The sequence below is a fragment of the Cyanistes caeruleus genome, chromosome Z, assembly GCF_971803275.1.
Source record: "Cyanistes caeruleus chromosome Z, bCyaCae1.hap1.1, whole genome shotgun sequence".
Lineage (NCBI taxonomy): Eukaryota > Metazoa > Chordata > Aves > Passeriformes > Paridae > Cyanistes > Cyanistes caeruleus.
In genome coordinates this window covers 41,896,077-41,915,928 of record NC_141732.1, presented here as the reverse complement: position 1 = coordinate 41,915,928, position 19,852 = coordinate 41,896,077, and the positions used below count along the sequence as shown (strand labels likewise).

Genomic DNA, 19,852 nt, shown 5'->3' with positions numbered 1-19,852 from the left:
AAAATTCTTTACTCATAAATCATTATTTTTTTGCATTTAATTTCCTAGCAGAACAAGTCAGCAAATTACTATATTTGTATTTATTCTCACAGTTTTATTGTCTAACATAATATGTATTTTCACTGAGAACTGAGAATATTTTCATTTGCTATTCCCAACTGTTTCTCACAGTGATGTATTTATTTTCTACAAAGGGTCAGGAAGCATTGCTACATTGAATGGACAGGGAAAATCTCTCTTGTGGTTATGTAAATTCCCGAGATTCACACCCTGCCCCCCCCCCCCCCCAAAAAAAGAAGTTCCTGACTCTTTTATTTAATAAGAAAACTCATGACCACTTTTATTATTAAAGGTAGTCCCACAACATAGTATATTTCATCAAATCAAGACATCTAAAATTGTTGAGTCCAGCCATTAACCTAAAGCTGCCAGGTCCACCACTAACCCGTGACCCCAAATGCCTGAGGAATGTTTAGCCTGGTGGCAGTGTCGGGATGCAACCCCTCTTTGCTTCTGGGCTCCAGCCAGTCAGGAGCTGGAGTGCAAGAAGCATGGAAGGGGCTAAGGGCAGAGTCTCTGCTTAGCCCATAGAAGAGGAGGAAGGGGGCTCTCCTGCTCTGCCTGTTGGCATGGGCCTTGCCTGCACTCTTCTTTCCCTGCAGAAGCAACAGGCACAAGTGAGCATGGTTGGCAAATCATCCTGTTTTATTGGCATGTCCACAACAAAGCCACTCACTCTGCTCCCTTGGGACTGTGATGTCCCACCACAGATTTGTAAATGCTCGTGGTTGAAAGGAATGACAAAAAACACAGAGTTCAAAAAAACTCACCAGGTTTTATCAGTAAATTACTGTTATAATTTGATATTAAATTTTTCTGCCTAAACGAAGGTGCGAATGAGAGCAAATGCTGGTACAAGAACACAAATTTTACTTTGTGTACCAGCTTTATTAAGAAAAATTTGAGGTGGTGTCCTAGGGTGACTTTATGATGCTCGCATCCCCAGGTATCTGTTCTGTTTATGCTGGATATTAGGTTCTGCACCTTTAAGACTGGTTCTGAGAGTGAAGGTAGGGAAAATAAGCGCACAGTTTGTTTTCAGAAACTGCACTTACTCCCCTGTATTTTCTCTCATTGACTGAGTTGTATGCAGCATGGACAGTGGGAGAGAACTCTCCTTTGCTTTTAGTTAGTTTTTTTAAGGTAGCCGAGGCAGAGTAGTTCCCCAGACTGTGGTTTTTCTTTTTCTTGGAACTAACCAGCCCTGCTCTGGACTGAAAACCCTGCCAAACCCCTGGGAGCTCAGGCCTGTGGCCCATGGGGGCCTGGCCTCGGCACTCATCAGCACCAGAGGGACTGATAAGAGATTGAGAGAGCCCAGCTACACCCCATGACAAGGACTTTCTGAATTTGCCATCTCTTCAATAAGAGGTTTTATGGTTTAATATTATTCATTTTTTATGCTTGAGAATACTTTTCTTGCTAAATAAACAGGTTTTTTTCCACTTTTCTCCAAGGAAATCTTTCCCCAAACCAATTAGTGGGAGGCACTGCTTGAATCTGCTTTCTGGAGAAGTTTCCTCCCAAATTTGCCCTAAACCAGGACAGGTGAGGAGGGAGAAAGAGAGGCATAAAGAGATAGAGAAAAGATAGTACAAGCAGAAGATAGCTACCAGTGAGTGCTTGTTTAAAGTATGTGCTGCAAATGTTACTAAGCCTTTCCTTACACCACCATGTTACTTAAATTTTGATCAATGGTCATAGTCTTGGTCTATGGTGGTGATGTGAACATACCAGAGGGAGAAAATAAGGATGATGAAGAAGAAGAAGAGATAATGCGATAAATCATGTATGAAACAACTGCCATTCCAATAATCTAGAAAATAAATCCAGTTAATAACATCATTCCAAATTTTAGTATTCATGAGCCCCACCCTATGAGTTCAAATGATCAGAGTGTAGACAGCAGCCAGGAGTTGGGGCTCCAACCATTAAACATGTCATTTAGCTTCATGGATTAAAACAATTCAGCAGTTCAGCCATTTATTTCTTTCCTCTTAGCTCATGCTTCCTTAATGGAAGTAGAGGCATAATAAATGGTAATACAACATTCTGTGTTGGTTAAATTTAACATTCCACGTGTTGTTCTTTAACATTCTACATCTTGTTCTTGAAGTAAATGATTTTGTAAGGCCTTTTTTGATACTTGTTGGACTTGAAGTTTTAGTTCTCCAGGGGCATATTTTTTTCAATTGCTTGGTGCATGCATTTGCCATGTGATGTTTTCTATTTCCCATTGATGTGGTCTGATAACTATACAAGGTGCATCTTAAATCTCAAAGCTAATCCAAATGGTACAAGACAGTTCATCATCTTGCAAATTCAGGTGTCATTATAGTCCATCAAATATATTTAGGGAGATGATGGGAACAAAATAGACCTCTACATGTAGTGGGTGTGAAGTATGGGTATGAGGTGTGTGTATCCAAAAATACTGCCTGTTGGATATGGGTCCAGTGCATCTTAATTTTCAGGAACTGGGTCCAATGTCAAGCCATGGGGTGAAAAAGTCCCAAGCTAGGCCTCTGGGCTATGTATTTGGGGGTGGCAACATCCCTCAGTACTTTGTCAAAGGGTACCATATTGGGATAGAAATGCAGAGATGACAGGCTATGGACAGAGTTTTTCAGGTAGCCTTGCTCCTTTTTTATTTGTGGCACAGTTACTTGCTACAGTGAGGTTAACGTCTCGACAGGGACACAAACAGCACCTCTCTTCCCAAGATTTTTTCTCTGAAGGAGGACACGGAATTTTATCCTTTGGGATCTTTAACCCTACACCTTCAATGTGCTCAATAATAGAGTTTTGAATATTTCCCATTTTATCTGTGTCTGGACCCCCAGTCAATACTTCATTAATGTAGGCCCTAATGCTAGGCCCTTATTCCCTTATCTCCTGCATTGTAGATAATTTTTGGGCTAGGATAAAATGTGTGGAGGAGTCCAAGTATCCCTTCAGTATTTGGTAAAAGCGCATTGTATCTCCTTCCATGTGAAAGCAAAACAATTCCAATGGTTTTCCTGAAATGGAACCATAAAATACATCTCTTTCACACTGGTGGTAGCTAAACGTGGATGAGCTTCCTGTATAATGGCAATTAACTCAGCAATGTTAAGCATTGCTGCTGTTAAAGGTCTAGTATTAGAATTTAATTTCCCATAATCCATGGTGAGTCACCATTTTCTGTTTGGCTTTTTTACTGGCCAGACAGAATAGTTACAAGGAGAGCGAGTGGAAACAATTATCTCCTTTTTTTGGCAAGTCTAATATCACATGGGAAATTCCGCCTGGACTTGAGTGGAGGTACTTTTTATAGAGAGGTTTACCTGCCCTGAAAGCAGGTTTCTTACTTGCTGTGCAAATTTGTCATCATGCGCAGTCCATTCTTTCAGACATTTCTGGAAATGGGTTGGAAGCCTTTGGGGGTTTTGGGTGCCCTTGATATCCCCCTACAGTCCAAGGCTGCATCTTGGCCTTATTTCTGTGCTTAGGTGGTACTGTGTTGTGTTTATCTTTGGAAACTACAACAAGCATGTTTGTCCTGGAAAAGCACTGCTCTGCTTGGGCCAGCACAACCTACTGTGTGGCTGCCTTTTCCAGCCACATCCTGTTCTTTCCCATGGCATGTTATTACCAAAAATCCTTGGTTATTGTCAACAATTCTTGTTTCTTATTAGCAAAATACGTGGCTGGATCCACAGCCATTCATCTGTATATTGTTGTTTGAGATATACACATTAGCCCCTTATCTTCTGGGATTTTTCAGAGATTCTGCACAGGCTTAGGGCCAGCCTCCATCTCCAGAGATCCACCTGATGCTGGCAGCAGGATGCTACAGCTCTGGCTGTCCTGTGATGCAAGGGAACTGGAACACACTGCACAGAGCATCAAGTACCCTCCTGAAGGGGGAGACCTGTTGCATGGGGACTGCTGTAGGTGCAGACCTGTGTAGGATAAGCTCAAATGACTTCCTATTCCATGCCACCAACCTGTCCTCCCAGAAAGTGACCTTTTGGGAAGCTGTTCTTTCCCTCATTTCCCACATGACATCACCTTCAAGGCTGAAAAAACATTTTTCCTCCCAGTCCATGTCTTCATCCAGGCAGGACAGCAAATCCAGGTCATAAGGAGGCCTGTTATGGACCCACCTCAGCAGATCCAATTTGGTGGTTATAGCTGTGTGCAGTTGGCTGCCTCAGTGCTCTTCCCATGCCTCATGCAGGAGGTGCATGGGAAGACTCTGTTCGTCAGTACCCTTTTTTGTCTGTGCTGTCCTCTTCTTGGGACAGCTCTTGGTCTCTGTTATCTTCCCAGTCTTTCTCCCTCTTATCCAAGGCCTCTACCTTGGTTGCTGATGCTGACAGGAGTGCCCCTGCTGCCAGTCCTACTTCCTGCTCCTGAGGAGATGGGCTTCCATCTGGCTTGATGTGGAAGAGCTGGGGGGTGATCAGCAAGGCCTGTGAGTTGGAGTTTCCTTGCTCTGCTGCTCTGGATTGTGCTGTTGTCCTCATAGCCATCATTTCAGCCATCCAGCAGGGCTCATAAAACAGGGCCAAAGTTGAGCCCATTTCTCTACTGCCTAGAGGTAGGCTACTCAAGTGGGATACTCCATTGTTAAAGCCTCAGCACTGTGACCATGCCTGACGTGTCCCATGAGGGACAAGGGAGGCTTCTCTTTTCTAGCACTCCAGCTTTGGTTTTCATTGTGTTCCAGCTGAGGCAGCTCTTGGGGGTCATAGAGTTTCAAGTATTCCCTCTCCTCTACCAAGACCTTCTCCTTGGGCTCTGGTACTTCCAGGACTGCCCCTGCTGCTGCCCTTGCCCATTGCCTGCTGAGGGTGTGAGCTTCCAGAGGGCTTGGTGAAGAGCTGGGGGTGGGCAGCAGGGGCTGTGTACAGCCCCTCCCTGGCTCTCTGCCTCTGCTACTCTCACTTGCTTCATGAAGTCAGAAGCTGCTGCCTTGGCCATCTCTTAAGCTTCAGTGGTGAGAGACACACAGCGCTCCTCTGCCTGCAGTGCTGCTTATGGCTGCCTGTGGCCCACCTATGGGCAGGAGGAGAAAGATGAAGAGGAGGAGGAGGAGGAAGAGGAGCTGGGGGTCCTGTCCCACCAGTCCTTCACCCTGCGTCTCTGGCAACCTCTGCCACTGGAGCATCCAGGGGATGTGTTACCTCCTAAGGGAAATGTTCTCCTGGGATTGGGCACTTCAGGTCTTAGTGCTCCTTAAGTAACCTTGGGGTCAGGGTATGGCCTGAGACAGTAGTCTCTAGGCACCATGAGACCGCATGTGCATCACAAAGGGCCCTGGAATGTGCTGCTGTGACAATGGGCCACACACTAGCAGCCTTATAACAGCAGGGTGGGATGCACAGAGCTGGCTGGGACTGGGTGGAGCCATCTGGAAGCAGCCATGCCTGGCATAAGGCAGACCCTGCTTTCTCTACACAGAGGCTCCAGCTGACCTAAATCATCCCCTTCCCACATAGCCTCAGTGCTTGTGGCCCTGCTGAGCTCAGCCCTGTCTGCCTTTAGCCACTTGGGGTGCCACCACTGGATGGGGAGTGATGCCCAAATGCCAGAAAGATAAACTCCTTGTTGATAGAATTGCCTTGTTAAGGTTTAGGGCTTGCCACCCAGCAACGCTTTCTGTGCAGAACTGTAAATTAACACTTCTGTGTGGATTGGCCTTTTTGCACACTGGGTGAAAGACAACACACAGATATTTTCAGAGAACAGGGGGGACATGGGGACAGTGCCAGTGTTGTGCTGGGGACCTGCAGCAGGGAGTGCCTGGAACTAGCTTCAATTTTTTTTAAAAGAGTGGGAGATTTGGATCCAAAATTTTATTTTGGCCCATGACAGATAAAAGTATGGAGCTGGAAAAGAAAACAAATTTAGATTCTTAGAGCTTTGATCACAGTTTTAGCTCAGGCTCAGGTCTAGCAGGTGAATTCTCTCCTAATTAGAAATATTATAATCAGCAGTAGTTGCATGTTTGTTATTTATTTCCTTTTAAACCTTTTTCTCTTCCAAAAATCAAACAAGTTTGAGGTATTGTTTTGCTGTTAAAGGCAAAAGGCTGGCTATCCTCCAAGTGTCAGTCTTCATGCAGCAATTTATCAGCAGGCTGCCAGCTTTAGCATGGCAGCAGAAGATTACAAAAGAACACAAGAGAATCAGAGAGTAAAGCAAACGTAAAGCTTGTGGAAGTTTCAGTTCCCATCCCTATCTTGTTTGTAAGGAAGCAAAATATCACATCAATTTGTGTTTCTGCAACACAAATATAAATGTGTTTTAAAATGGAAAATATTGAAAAAGCGCATAGTAGCAAAGAATCTGCATGCTTGCATTTGCAAATTGTAAATATGATCATATGATATAAAGAAATATTTGCAAGAAAGAAAAGCAAGTTGACAGTTGGTAGAAGAATGGAATTTTCTCCCATTCTTCTGAAGTCATGTCTAAATGTATTTCTGTTGCTGCACAGGAATAACTTGGTGCTCTAAACAAGTCTTAATGCAGACATAAAGATTTAAAAAAAATTTTTATCCATTAATAATAAACTTTTTTTTTTTGTATTTTGGCTTAATTTTTCTGAAATTGTGAATGAATTTGATTTTGATCTGGTAGAGAACCTTGTGTCCTGCACAGTTTTCAATGTATCAATGAGAATTTTGTGGAGTACCCTTTTCAGTGTGGGAGAACAGCATGGCTGTTGGCTTCAGAGGAGAAAGAACTGTATTTGCTACTGAACAGATGGAGGTGGTGTGTTGTCACAATAAATGCAAAAAGCCAGTAGGTCAATAGAAAGGAAAAGCCTGACATGCACTGTGGAGAAATAGAGTAGAAAATGGAGTTTGTTGACATAAACATTTTTTCCCCTGCAATATGATTATTCATCTCTGTCTCTGAATCATGGCTCTTCCCTACAGAGATATCTATGACACTCCAGCTAAATACTGTCCCCTGTGTGCTGAATTTTCTGTTCTTTACAGGTAGGGAAAACAATACTAATTGAATTTGCTGTTGTCCTCTAATATTTTATTTTGCTGCAGAAAAATGTGCAACACTGAAGATGAGAAATAGTAACTTATTCCACAAAGTTGGAGAGATTTCTCACTACCAACCCTGAGGCATTTGAGGCATTTTATTTTTTAATTGTCATAAACTGACAAATAGAGAAGATGGATCACAATGCAATACACATGCACATCTTTTTGGAAAATGAAATAAGAAATGAAATTATCTGAAATTAAATATGGAAGGGAAGGTAGCAAGGCATAACAACAAAACATAGGATTTGTGTCTGCATGTGTAAATTTGAAAAGAGCTGAAATGAGAGGCAGTAACAACCAAAAAAATGGCTTCTGATCAACAGTCCAGTTTATCTATAATTACAATTACAAATAATTACAAAATTTTAATTTAAGTAAGAGTTAAATAGCACTGTTGCTAATCCAGAAGTTCAGCATTAATAAAATTAATTTGAACGCATCATTCTTACAAATGTCTTAGGAGATCTATGAAATCTAGTAGAAAAAAGACGATGGCAAAGCCCTTTTTATAAAGAACAGTAATTCCTACTGTGTCATATTCTTCATGCAGAGGAAACAAACCTGAAATTTATAAAAGAATCAGGCTGAAACTTTCACATCTGTTTTTACAGAGCAAAGTTAGTGGTAGAAACTCTTCCAGATTATTTATTCCACATGTTACCAGTACACAGTGTTATGAAAGCTAGGACAGACTGGTAAAATATGTGATGCTTAGGAAAGTGGAGTTTAAATGATCTGCCTTTCAAATTTTGGAGTGGGTTTTTGTCTGTTTTAAGTTCAAAGAATTTGGTGACATAATTCAAACAAAGACATGTACATCTGAAGTGAATACCAATTAATTAAAGCAATTTGTAAGAATCAAAGTGTTTATAAATTTAAGTTTCATTCATGTATTGAAGACTTGTTAAATAGAATAATCTGAGAATTACTCAGGCATTACAGGAAATTTCAAAATTACTGGAATTTTGAAAGCAAAGAATTCTACATGATTAAATCAATAATTACTTTCAAATGTGGAATGATTTAAAAATAAATTTTGTTTTTTAATATTAAAATGAATTTTATTCTTTCTAAGGAAATCCTCTTAAATTTTTTTAGCATTGCCGCAACATGTTAGGAAGCTAAGCCAGGTGATATGTGTGTATAATACCTGAAATGGTTTCTGTTCCCTCTTGGAAAACAAGTCTTGAAACATTGGCAGATATTTGGAAGAAAATCACACCTTTTTTCTTTTTTTTTAGCAAAATCTATTTAAATATTCTCTATGCACTCTTCTGTTCTGTGCTGCATTTTGCTACATCTTGATGTGTGAATTAAAGCACTGAAATGTGTTTTAAAGAAATCCTCCATCTGGAAAAAGGAAATAATGTGTGAGACACCAAACAGATTGAGTTCTTCAGACAGATTTCTGTTTTAGAGCAAATAATTGCATTAGGAGTTAAAACAAAAATGAATATGTGATGAGGACAGTTGTAATGCTCTTCAAAAGCAAACAGCTTCTGTAAGGCTTTGGCAAATTACTATTCTACACCAAGATAATTAAGGCAAAGTACATTTTTCTCCCTGTTTGGAAACAGGGTAACAAAATTCTAACTTCATGCTTTCTGTTTACCTGTTTTTGTTTCATTTTCAGGAACTCCCAGATTCTCTGAAAGAACAGATCTATCTAAAAGAATGGCATGTGTACAATACACTGATACAAATCATTCCAGCCTACATTGCACTATTTCAAGATCTGAGAGTATTGGAATTGTCAAAAAATCAAATCAACCATCTTCCAGCAGAGATTGGTGAGTTGATCCAAGATATTCAGATATTTATACTCATACCATTTAACGCCAGTGCAGGGAAATGAGCATCCATGGATATTCTTGTTAATTTACTGATAATTGTCTCCTTGCTTACACTGAACAGTCTTCACAGCATTTTTATATCTCTCTGGCTTTGATTATACTTGCCAAATTGTATTTAAAACCATGAATATAGTATGGGAAAAAGTTAGCACATTTTTGTTATCTGATTATATGGCAGTTATTGCTTGTATTCAAGTAGATGGAGGGTTGTTTCTGAGAGAACAGGTGATGTTTTATATTCCTTACAGATTAAGAAAAATAGAAATATTGCAGGATTTTAAGCCTCAAACAAGATGAATGGAAACAAAAGATTGTGGGAAAAGGAAAAAAAATAGAACCCTGCAAAAATATACATTTTTTTTTTAGGAGTTCAGTAATGATCTTAATTTATTAAAGAGCTATGTCATAGAGTAATTGATTAATAGAAAAAATTTGGATTGGAAGGGACCTTAAAATTCATTTAGTTCCAATGCCACTGCTGTGGGCAGAGACACCTTTCATTAGACCAGGTTGGTCAGAGCCCCTTCCAGCCCAGCCTTGAATGTTTCCAGGGATGGTGTTTCCACTGCTTTTCTTGGCAACCTGTGCCAGTGCCTCAACACCCTTATGGTGAAGAATTTCTTTGTAATATCTAATCTAAATCTACTCAACCTGATGTTGTATGTTTTAGAGAAACAAATTCTTAATGCTTAAATGCTTCAGCCCTTGACATTTTAAGTTACATAAAAATACTTTTCATGCTTGCCTCTCCTATTTCTTGGATCTTACAGTAGAAAATCTTGTTTGACAGATTGTATTGGTATTGAGAGGGATTTACTGCTCTTATGACAAAAAATATACCTGTAACAGGTGGAATCTTTGAGAGCTGAAGGAATTGGGCCCATTGTGGGCTTGAGACTGTTGAGTTCATGCACTTAGCTGTCTCAGCCTTTGATTTTAAATATAGTAGTCCTAGGCTTTCCCAACGAATGCCATTCCTTATGTACACTAAGAGATAACAGCTTAAAGACTAAAACCTCCACCTCCCTTGATATCTTAAGTTTAAATAAGAAAAACAGGAAGAGGGAGAGCATCCTGAAACACAGAAATCTGACCTAGAACTTTCTACTATTTTAGTATTCTATTAGTCAAGTAACACTCATGCTTTTGATTTATTTACTAGTACTATATCTTGGAAAGAAAATTTTACATAGACATCAAGATCTATTTTATAGTTTCAGCCTGGCATCTGAACACACTAGCACATCATAAACAGGACACAAGCAGGAGAAAATAGACATAAAATGAGCACTAACTGTTTTAGCAGCACTTTGACAGCAGATCTCAGGTAGATCAGTGAGTTTAATGGACAAACACCTTATAAGATATAGTTTGGAAGAGAAGGGGAAATAGCATTGAAGAAATGGGAAAGGCTACTAGTTTCCTGCCAGAGGCTACCTTAAGCCATTAAACAGAGGCTTTTAAAGGGTTGCTGCTTATCAATTGAGGCAGGTAGAGACAGAAAAAGCTTTTCTTTATTTTCATAATATTATACACTGTTAATGAAAATGTTCCCTACAAAGAAAATATCACTAATGCCATTAAAATCTGTTTCCACAATGAAGACATGAACACAGATCACAGAATCACAGAATTGTTAAGATTGGAAATGGCCTGTAAGATCATTGAGGCCAACCATAAACCTATCCCCTCTGTGTTCATCTCTAAACCACGTCTTTAAGAGGCTCATGGACACATTTTTTTTAACATTTTCGAGGATGGTGATTTTACCTGTTATTTGGGTGGCCTGTTCCAATGCCTGGACAACCTTCCAGTGAAGAATTTTTTCTCTTGTATCTAATCTAGGCCTCCCCTTCTGCAATTTGAGGTAATTTCCTCTCATTTTTTCACTTCTCCCACTTTTCACACGGAAGAAGAGACTGACTCTCATCTTCCTATAGCATCCTTTACAGGCAGTTGTAGAGAGTGATAAGGTCACCTTCCTTTTCTCCAGGATCAACAACACCAGCTCCCTCATAAAATATGTGCTCCACACCCTTCCCCAGCTCTGTTGCCCCTCTCTGGACAGTCTGTATCACCTCATGTCTGGGGCTGTTGTGAATTAGAAATGGTGTTCCTCAATTTAATGTTCCCACTGAAGGGCTCCAAACCATGTGGCACTCATTCATTCCCTCTCTGTCTCCTCTCCCCTTTCAGCGGAGTGGAGAGGAAAATGTGAGGCACAAAAGGTAAAGATCGTGGGTCAAGATAATAACAATTTACTGGAAACATCTAGAACATCAATTACAGACCAAAGCAGTGATACCCAGCCACACTTAATTGACCAGAAGGGACCGCTGAAAAATGTTGTGAGATGGTATAGGATAACCTCTGGGTATTAGCAATGTCCCCTTCTGGACAAAACCAGGACAGGGGCTCAGAACTGAACACAGGATTTGAGGTGTGGTCCCACCAATGCTGAGTACACCAGGACAGTAAGTTCCCTAGTCCCACTGGCCACACTGGTCAGGATGTCTTTGGCCTTCTTGGCCACCTGGGCACGCTGCTGGGCCATGTTTCCACATCTTTCAGCCAGCAGCCGTAGGTCCTTTTCTGCCAGGCAGCTTTCCTGCTCCTTTTTTCCCCAAGCCTGTAGTGCTGTATGGGCTACTGTGATCCTAGGGCAGGACCTGGCTCTTTATGTTATTGAACCTCATACAATTGCCCTTGGCCCATTGATCCAGCTGGTCTAGATGACTCTGAACATCTTTCCTACCCTTTAGAAGATCAATCCTCCCACACAAATTAGTTTTGTTTGCATAATGACTCAGGAGAAACTTGATCTCCTGATCCAGATCAACAATAAAGACTCTAAAGAGGGCTGGCCCCAGCACTGAGCCCTGGGGAACACCGCTGCTGACCAGGGGACAAGTAGATTTTTCTAGTAGATGGTCATGTAGAGCCTGTATCAGACCTTTTTTAGAGAAACAAGGAAAAAAGCTTCATTATTTCTAGTAGCAATCACCATTTTTTCAATTGCATTAAAATTATGGGATTTCTGCTCATCAGTAGCTTTTATGTTATTCCCATTTATTTACTTTTCCACCAATATGTTTATCCCACTAGCTTATACCCATGATTTTTCTTTCAATGTTTTTGTTGCTGTTTTTTTTATGTAAATGTTTGCCTGGAAGGGCAAGAGAATGTTACAAAAAGCTTTGTTGTAGGGCTTCCCTCAGACACAGTGTTACAGCACTCACCATCCTCCTCTTACCTGGGAACTTTTGTTCAGAGATTTTATTTTTCAAGATTCATAAAATCTAAGCACTCCTCTGTTGAAACATGAATTTGAACATTAGACTGCATAATCAAATTAACAAATTTGCCAAGCCATAGATACTACTTTTATATATATATATATATATATATATATATATATATATATATAATTTATATATAGTTCAACATCGCAGTAGTAATTCTACCCAGAATTTCTATCCAGAAAATGATGCATAATCACTGATGTAGTGTAAAAGAAATAGTAAGAATAAACAAAAAGCCACTCCAGGACTGTGTACTTGAAATGTTTAGCACTTTTTTTTTTTGCCAGAACTTCCCTATGTTTTTCAGTCTTACTGAATGTTGTGCCTTGATAGGCCACCTATTAATAAGACAGTGGAACTGACCTTTCTGTTATGACATAAATTACAGAGGAGCTTTGTCTCAATTTGTGTAATGCTCTCTTTGCTCACATGTAAGGGGATGTGCTTGAAAATAGCTGTGCTTTTATTTCAGGTACTATATATGCATAACGAGATGCATATTGATGTGTATTGAAAATGTTAATTATTTTCATAAGACAGTATTATGGAAGGTCTTGGATATTTTTAAGTTTTTGAATACTGCTTCTAAGTGAAATCTTTCCTACTTAAAGTATGCTTATATATATGTCAACTTATCTTCTAAATTTTCACAAGGAAAATTATTGATGTGGGTTTGATTTGGGAGCTCTATCTAAGCGAAGAGTGAGGACTGAGTGTTAAATCAGAAGGTGAGGTCTGGAAAGGTTAAGTGCTAAGGTATTCATCATTTTGTCTTCTGCTTACACAACAGCAATAACTAGGTAAATATCAGAGCTAAAATGTACTTGAGAGCAATGACAGATAGTTGATGCTGGCAGTGACATGCATCTTGTTGAGTCTTTAATCTTCAGACAGAATTGAAGTCAAGTTTAGATCAACAAATCATCTGGCAGAGGATAACCTGGTGAGCCATATTATGGCAACTTTTGATTCTCACAAGAGGTAAAGGTATGAGAGAACATGAGGCGGTAAGAATATTTTCAATCGAAAAAATATTGCTGCAGTAGAAGTCTCTGGACTTCTGGAATATTGAAGTTCATATTCCTGTTTTACCAGATTTATAAAATAATGTTTCACTCTGAATCAGAGAGAAGAAAGAATTGAATCCATTATCAGATATTTCAAATCACATTTTATAGTCACATGTGTAGATGAGCAAGAAAAAAATTGTAACAGAGAGCAGTTGAGAATTCTTCTGATTTGATAGCTTTTGTGTAACAGCAAATATTTTAATGGAAATTGTAAAAAAAAAAAGAAAAGAGAACTACAGAACAGAGTTGTCTGTCTTATCATGGTTTGTCTATGAATAAAAGAGAAAAAATCATGAATGGGGTGTAGCCAGGGGATTTTCTTTGTCTTCTGAGTGAGATTACAGCTCTGGCTTTGACTATGTGTCTGCAGTGCAATTGCTGTATATAAAGTAGTGCTAGTACATTATTAATTGCTATAACTGAAACTGTTTACATATATTCTCATATTCACATAGGAAGTAGTCAACTGAAGTGTTTAATGTTCCTGAAGCCTTTGTGCTGGCACAAACTGTAAGGTTATATTGGGATTTTTTTGTCCTACAAATTATCCATTATACTTCTCAAAGAGCTGTTAACTAAATATTTGTACTGTGTCCTCTCCCATTTTTGATTTTCTAAATATTTAGGATTAAAAATAACTGCTTTTGAGGCTTACTTTATTAAGAAATCACAGAGAATTTTTGTCTCTTTTCCACTACACAGTATAAAATTTTCTTTGTGCATATCATTAATCCAATTTTCTATAATTCAGAGAGGAAAACTATTACTAATAGAATTTTAAGTGACTTCTTGATGCTTAAAATAGTTTTTCTATTTATAAGGTTCCCAACGTGTTTTTTGAGTTTTCAAGAAGAAAATACATATTCTCATCTTAAATGGCTATTCTGAGGAACTGCAAACTCATCTATTATCTTTGCCATTTATTCAGTATTCAGTGTTATTTGTCCAGCAGCTCAGTCTTGAATGAAACAGAGGAAAATTTTGTTTATATCCCCCCTTTGAAGAGGCAGTATTAAACACTGGTGTTGCAAGTTGACTGCTTTTATGAGGATATTTTTTACTCAGTTTTCAATGACACCCCCTCTTCTCACACTTCCTGAGAGCAGGGACTGGGGAGTGAAGTCATTTGCACTGTAAGCAAAGATCAGTTTCATGACCACTTGAGGAACCTGAATATAGGTGTGGCTACAGGAGCTGCTGAGATGCATCCCAGAGGCTTGAGGGCACATTTGGGAAGTCATGGCAGACAGGTAAAGCCCCAGCTGAACTGAAAGATGGGAAATGTTGTGCCCCTTTTAGAAGGTAGAAAGGAGGACCTCGGGGTCTGCTGACCTGTCAGCATCATCTCTGTCCCTGGGAAAATCATAGAAGAGATCCTCCTGAAAGCTATGCTAAGGCACACAGAGACCAGGGGGTGGCTTGAGAAAACCAGCATGGCTTCACTAAGGAAAAGTCCTTTCTGATCTACTTGTTGGCCTTCTACAATGGAGTGACTTTATCCATGGACAAGAGAAGGGTTCTTATTTGTCTGGATTTTGGTAAGGTCTTTGACGTGGTCTACCACCACATCCTTCTCTCTAAATTGCAAAGGCATGGATATGATACTGCATGCCCTGTTCAGTGGATGAGAAATTGCTAGATGGTCTCATCCAGAGTGTACTGGTCAAGAACTCAGTGTCTGGATGGACATTTGTGAGAAGTGGTTGGCCTCAGGAGACTGTATGGGAAACAGTGCTATTCAGCATCTTTATCAATGATTTAGGCAGTGAGTTGAGTGCACCCTTAGCAAATTTGCAGACAATGCCCAGATGAGTGGTTCAGTGGACCTGTTTGAAGGTTAGGTTAACTTGTCTGTCATACAGAAGGACCTGGACAAGCTCGGGAACTGGGCTCATGTGAATCTCATGAGGTTTAACAAGACCAAGTATATGGATGCTAAATATGAGCAAAAGCAGGGAGCACAGTGCCGGTGGAAAAGCAGGCCGCATAATTTTCTCAGTCTCGCCTGAGAAAGTGTCCCGGGAAATCATAAGGAGGAATTAAAACAATCCTCAGAGATAGAAGACAGCCTTGCAGGTGCTGTTTGTAAGTTTTTTGGTTTTTTTACAAGAGAAGGTCAAGGGGTGGTGTACCCCACTGACCAATGATGTGATGTGTTAGTTTACTGATCAATAAGAGTTTTACCTTTCTGTTCTTTCATGTATCAGTCTATAAAAGAAGATCTGAGGTAATAAACCTTAAGCTCTCCTGTTCAACTCACAAGAGAGTCTGTGTTGTTCTTCTCACCGTTCCAAATAAAGTGACACCATTCCCAATAGAGTGACACAAGTACAAGGTGCTGTGCTTGGGTGAGGCACATGCTGGTACCAGCACAGGCTGGGGCTGAACAGATGGAGAGCAGCCCTGTGAGAAGGCCCTGGGGGTGCTGGTGGGTGAGAGGCTGGACATGACCCAGCCATGGGCACTCCCAGCCCAGAGAGCCAAACGTGTCCTGGGCTGCATCCAGAGCAGCGTGGGCAGCAGGGCAGGGAGGGGATTCTGTCCCTCTGCTCTGCTCTGCTCTGGTGAGACCCCACCTGGAGCCCTGCATCCAGCTCTGGGGTCCCAGCACAGGAAGGATGTGGAAATGTTGGCATGATATTAGAGGAGAGACACAAGGGTGATTAGAGGCATGGAGGGCCTCTCCTATGAAGACAGGCTGGGAAAATGGGCCTGTTCGGCCTGTTCAGCCTGTAGGAAAGCAAGCTCTGGGGTGACCTTACTGTGGCCTTTCACCATCTGAAGGAGGCCCATGAAAAAGCTGTGTAGGAACTGTTTATAAGGTAACAAGACAATGGGAAATGATCATAAAGTCAAAGAGGGTAGGTTTAGTTTAGATATTAGATGTTCTTTCCTCTGAGGGTGATGAGGCAATTAAAGATGTTGCCCAGATAAGCTATGGATGACCCATCCCTGGAAGTATTCAAGACAAGATTGGATGGGGCTTTGAGAACCCAGGTGTACTGAGAGGTGACCTTGCCCACGGCAGTGGAGCTGGAACTAGATGATTTTTAAGGTCCCTTTCAACCCAAGCCATTCCATAATTCAATGATTGTATGCTTGCAGATTAATGTAAAAAATTGTCTAGCTTTTTACTCCAGTTTGCAAGTGGATCTACATTTGCATTGAATGGGAACTTTAGATAATAAAGGAATTCTGTAACCTCATCTGTATTTTGTCTCTGATACCTTGTAAGGACTACTAATTAGGCTTGTGTAAAAGGTGAATTTGTACTACCATTATTAGAATTCTGCATTGCTTATAAAAAATTAGAGAATTTAATTACCAATGCAGTGATTGAACTTCTAGCAGTAGATCTTGTCTGCCTGGTATTCCATGATGTATTTGATACAGAGAACTATGGAAAATGAATGTTTGACTCTAACAGAATGGACTTTGATGCCACAGTTGTGAAAATGAGCAAAAGATTTGTTAAACCAGAGATAAAAATGTGTCTATTTAGAAAGAGAAGGCATTGGTCATGAAGAAGGTCATTTGTGGATTTTCTCAAGGATCAGTCTTGACTTTATCACTTAGTAATTTTCAGCAAATGGGTTACTGAAATTTTCTGACACTGTCTGTGTGTTGTCACTGCAAAACAGGTGGAAATATAGAAAGGCTGATGAGCAGATAGGCTTCTGAAAAAATACAGAGTTTAAATTCACAGTTGCAGAGCTCAAGGTCATGTATTCAGTTTTCATGAAGCATGTCAGAGATCATTAAATGCAAAAACCAGAAGAAATTAAATTCCAAATCTAACAGTCACAAGAGAACTATCCAGTAATTTTAGATGAGAACAGATGCAAAGTAAGTCTATTAGGATCATTTAAGGAGGGGAATTTTATTTTGTCAGCAGAGACTAGAAATAATGGCTTATTCAGGCTAGTAAAATAAATTCTGAGATGTCTGCTGCCCATGAAAACATCAGAAGTAAACACCAGAGAGGAAAAAAAAAAAGCTATTTAAAGATGAACTAGACAAAAGAATGAATGGTTATAAAACTTCTACAAATAAATGTAGGCTAGCAATCTGAAGATTATTTGAAATAAAGAAAATTATGAAATTCAGTAACTTCTTATAACAGCACAACAGCAGCAGATGTAAAAAATACTTTTCCAATGGAATGTGGGAAATAAAAAATGTGATTATCTGAAGTGGTCATGCAAGGATTTTATCCAGGAGATCCTGGTTAGTCTTATATATGTCTCATTGCCCTGAAGGGTGTGCTACTGCTTGACTACTGCTCACTTGTGAGATGTCATAACTTAATCCACTGAAGAGCCCAGAGGTGAAAAATAGCCCCTATAGAATTCCAAGAGATTGCTCCCTGCAGGCAGATCTTGGCAAGCTTCATTCCACTCATCTATGTTGTCCTGAGTTTGTTATGGAAATAAAATTCAGTTGCATGAATCATGCCTTTTCCCAGTAATTTTCATAAACTTAATCACAGCAATTACTGTATATTGACTGTAGAATCTGTAGCGCCCTTCTGTCATTTTAGAGAGATATTATATATCATTAGAAAAAATGTGATGCATCTTTTACTTATCTTTTTTCTCATACCTGCAAACCACACTGGGAGCACTGACACACATGTCAGGTGCTGTGAAAACCAGACAGAGAATCTGTGCTTGAGTCCATCACACTACCCAGAAAGGCTGCTACATTTTTGTGATTTCTTTTTCATAAATAGCTCTGCTCCATGTCTCTAATGCATCAGAGATGACCATCTGAAGAGAGTTAGACAAGACAGTGACTAGCATGTTGGTAACACCAGATGCCATTAATAGTTCTCTTAATTAATAATGGAACTGAGAGGTAGAAATTTCAGTGACCTAAAAATTAGCAACTACATCTGTTGTGGGTTAAGACTTGTAAGGCAGCTAAGCCTCATATAGCTTTCTCAGTCCCCATAGTCCAGTCTCCCACAGCACTATGGGGAGAGAAAGAGAAAGGCAAAAGGGAGAAAACACATGCATCAGGATAAAGACAGTTTAAAAAGAAGATGTAAACAAATCAGTGATGAAAAAGCACTCACCACAAATAGATCCACATGCAGTCCCTAAGCTATAAGGACCTTGGAAAACTCACTCCCATTCTGCCCTTGTCTCCAGCTTTTGTGCTCAATGTGACATTATATGCTGTAGCATATTTCTTTGCTCAGTTTGGATTCAGTGTCTCAGCCCTGTCCCCTCTCAGCCTCTTGCCCACCCCTAGCTGACTCACTGGGGCAGCAGAGGGAGAGAAAAAAATTTTTGCTGTGTTACTACTGCTCAGTTATTGCATTGTTTGGTCATAAATCCAAAGCATAACACTATATGAGTTGCTATGAGAAGTACTAAGTCCATTCCAGATAGAACCAGTACAATATACCAGTGCTGAAAGAACAGACATTCCAGGGCTATTGAATAAATTTTTCTTTTTTTATTCCAAAGGGATTTGCTCTCCTTTAACAAGGGATTAGTTGAGAAAGTAAAATTGAGGAAGTAAATTGTGATTTTCTGATTCTCTAGTTTTAAGGCGTTTCTGTTCCAGTGATTAGTTTGTTGCAATGAAGTGGTAAGTTCATGGTGATGACACTTAGCACATGATATAATAGATATATTAAATATAAATATATACTAGATATATTATATAAAAATATAAATATAATATATATAATATACATTATATAATTTATATTAAATATAAATAGAGCGTATCTTTATCTACCTTATGATACTAAACTTGATAAGGCTTCCTGATCAGGAGACTAAACTTCTATTATTTTTAGGTGCTTAAAAATATGGAAATAAAGTAGTTCAGATGTTGATACAATTAAATTAGTTTTATCACTCCAACAGCCCTTGTCAGATAGTAGCGTACTGGCAAAACAATGCCTGTTGTAGTCCTACAGAAATATTTTCTTCTGTTTTAACTAAACCAGCAACTTACAGTACTGGAAAACAAAGTCACGATCCTAAAAGTATAGCTGAATTTTGAAATATACCTCAGTTCCTGGCAGACCTAAAACTGGAAGGAAGCTGGGTAGATGACCTTATGTTTTCCTTTGTTGTAATGTGTAGACATTAATATCTCACAATATATGCCTTGTCTGCCAAATGTGAGATGATTTGGGCAGTCCAGTCATAATTTGAAGACAATGTTGTGTCCAAGGGAGACTATGGGGTTTATGTAAAATGCTGTGTGATCTGGTGACTGGTAATGTTGACCATCAAACTACATGCCACTGGCTCTGACAACAGCAATTTCTCAGGGAAAAAATGTAGGACTTTCTACTTCCTATGCTTCCTCTCTGTCCTTTTCTGTGGAGGCACCAAAAAACTTCTAGTGAGGATTTCCCCAGATTGCAAAAGGTGAGCAACTCTAAGCCAACATTTGCTTTGGAAGAAGTTAGACTAAGTGTTAATGTCTTAATGATAAGATCACTATTATGACACTGACTTGAGGACACTTTGTACTCTGCAACGTCA

At 39.7% G+C, this 19,852-nt stretch overlaps 1 protein-coding gene and 1 long non-coding RNA gene across 2 annotated transcripts in view; one reads left to right on the top strand and one right to left on the bottom strand.

Annotated features, from left to right (window-relative positions):
• The window catches only part of LRRC2 (leucine rich repeat containing 2), a 79,264-nt gene that overhangs the window by 28,845 nt on the left and 30,567 nt on the right, over positions 1 to 19,852 (top strand). Inside the window, exon 4 of the mRNA XM_023944988.2 lies at positions 8,749 to 8,905. Coding sequence (XP_023800756.2) covers positions 8,749 to 8,905 — 157 coding nt within the window. The remainder of the gene's footprint in view (positions 1 to 8,748; positions 8,906 to 19,852) is intronic.
• LOC111941785 (uncharacterized) lies at positions 928 to 5,313 on the bottom strand. Its single transcript, XR_002870257.2, has 3 exons — positions 5,232 to 5,313; positions 4,114 to 5,103; positions 928 to 4,004 (listed from the first exon to the last, which is right to left on the bottom strand). It is a non-coding gene; the product is annotated as an uncharacterized LOC111941785 (long non-coding RNA).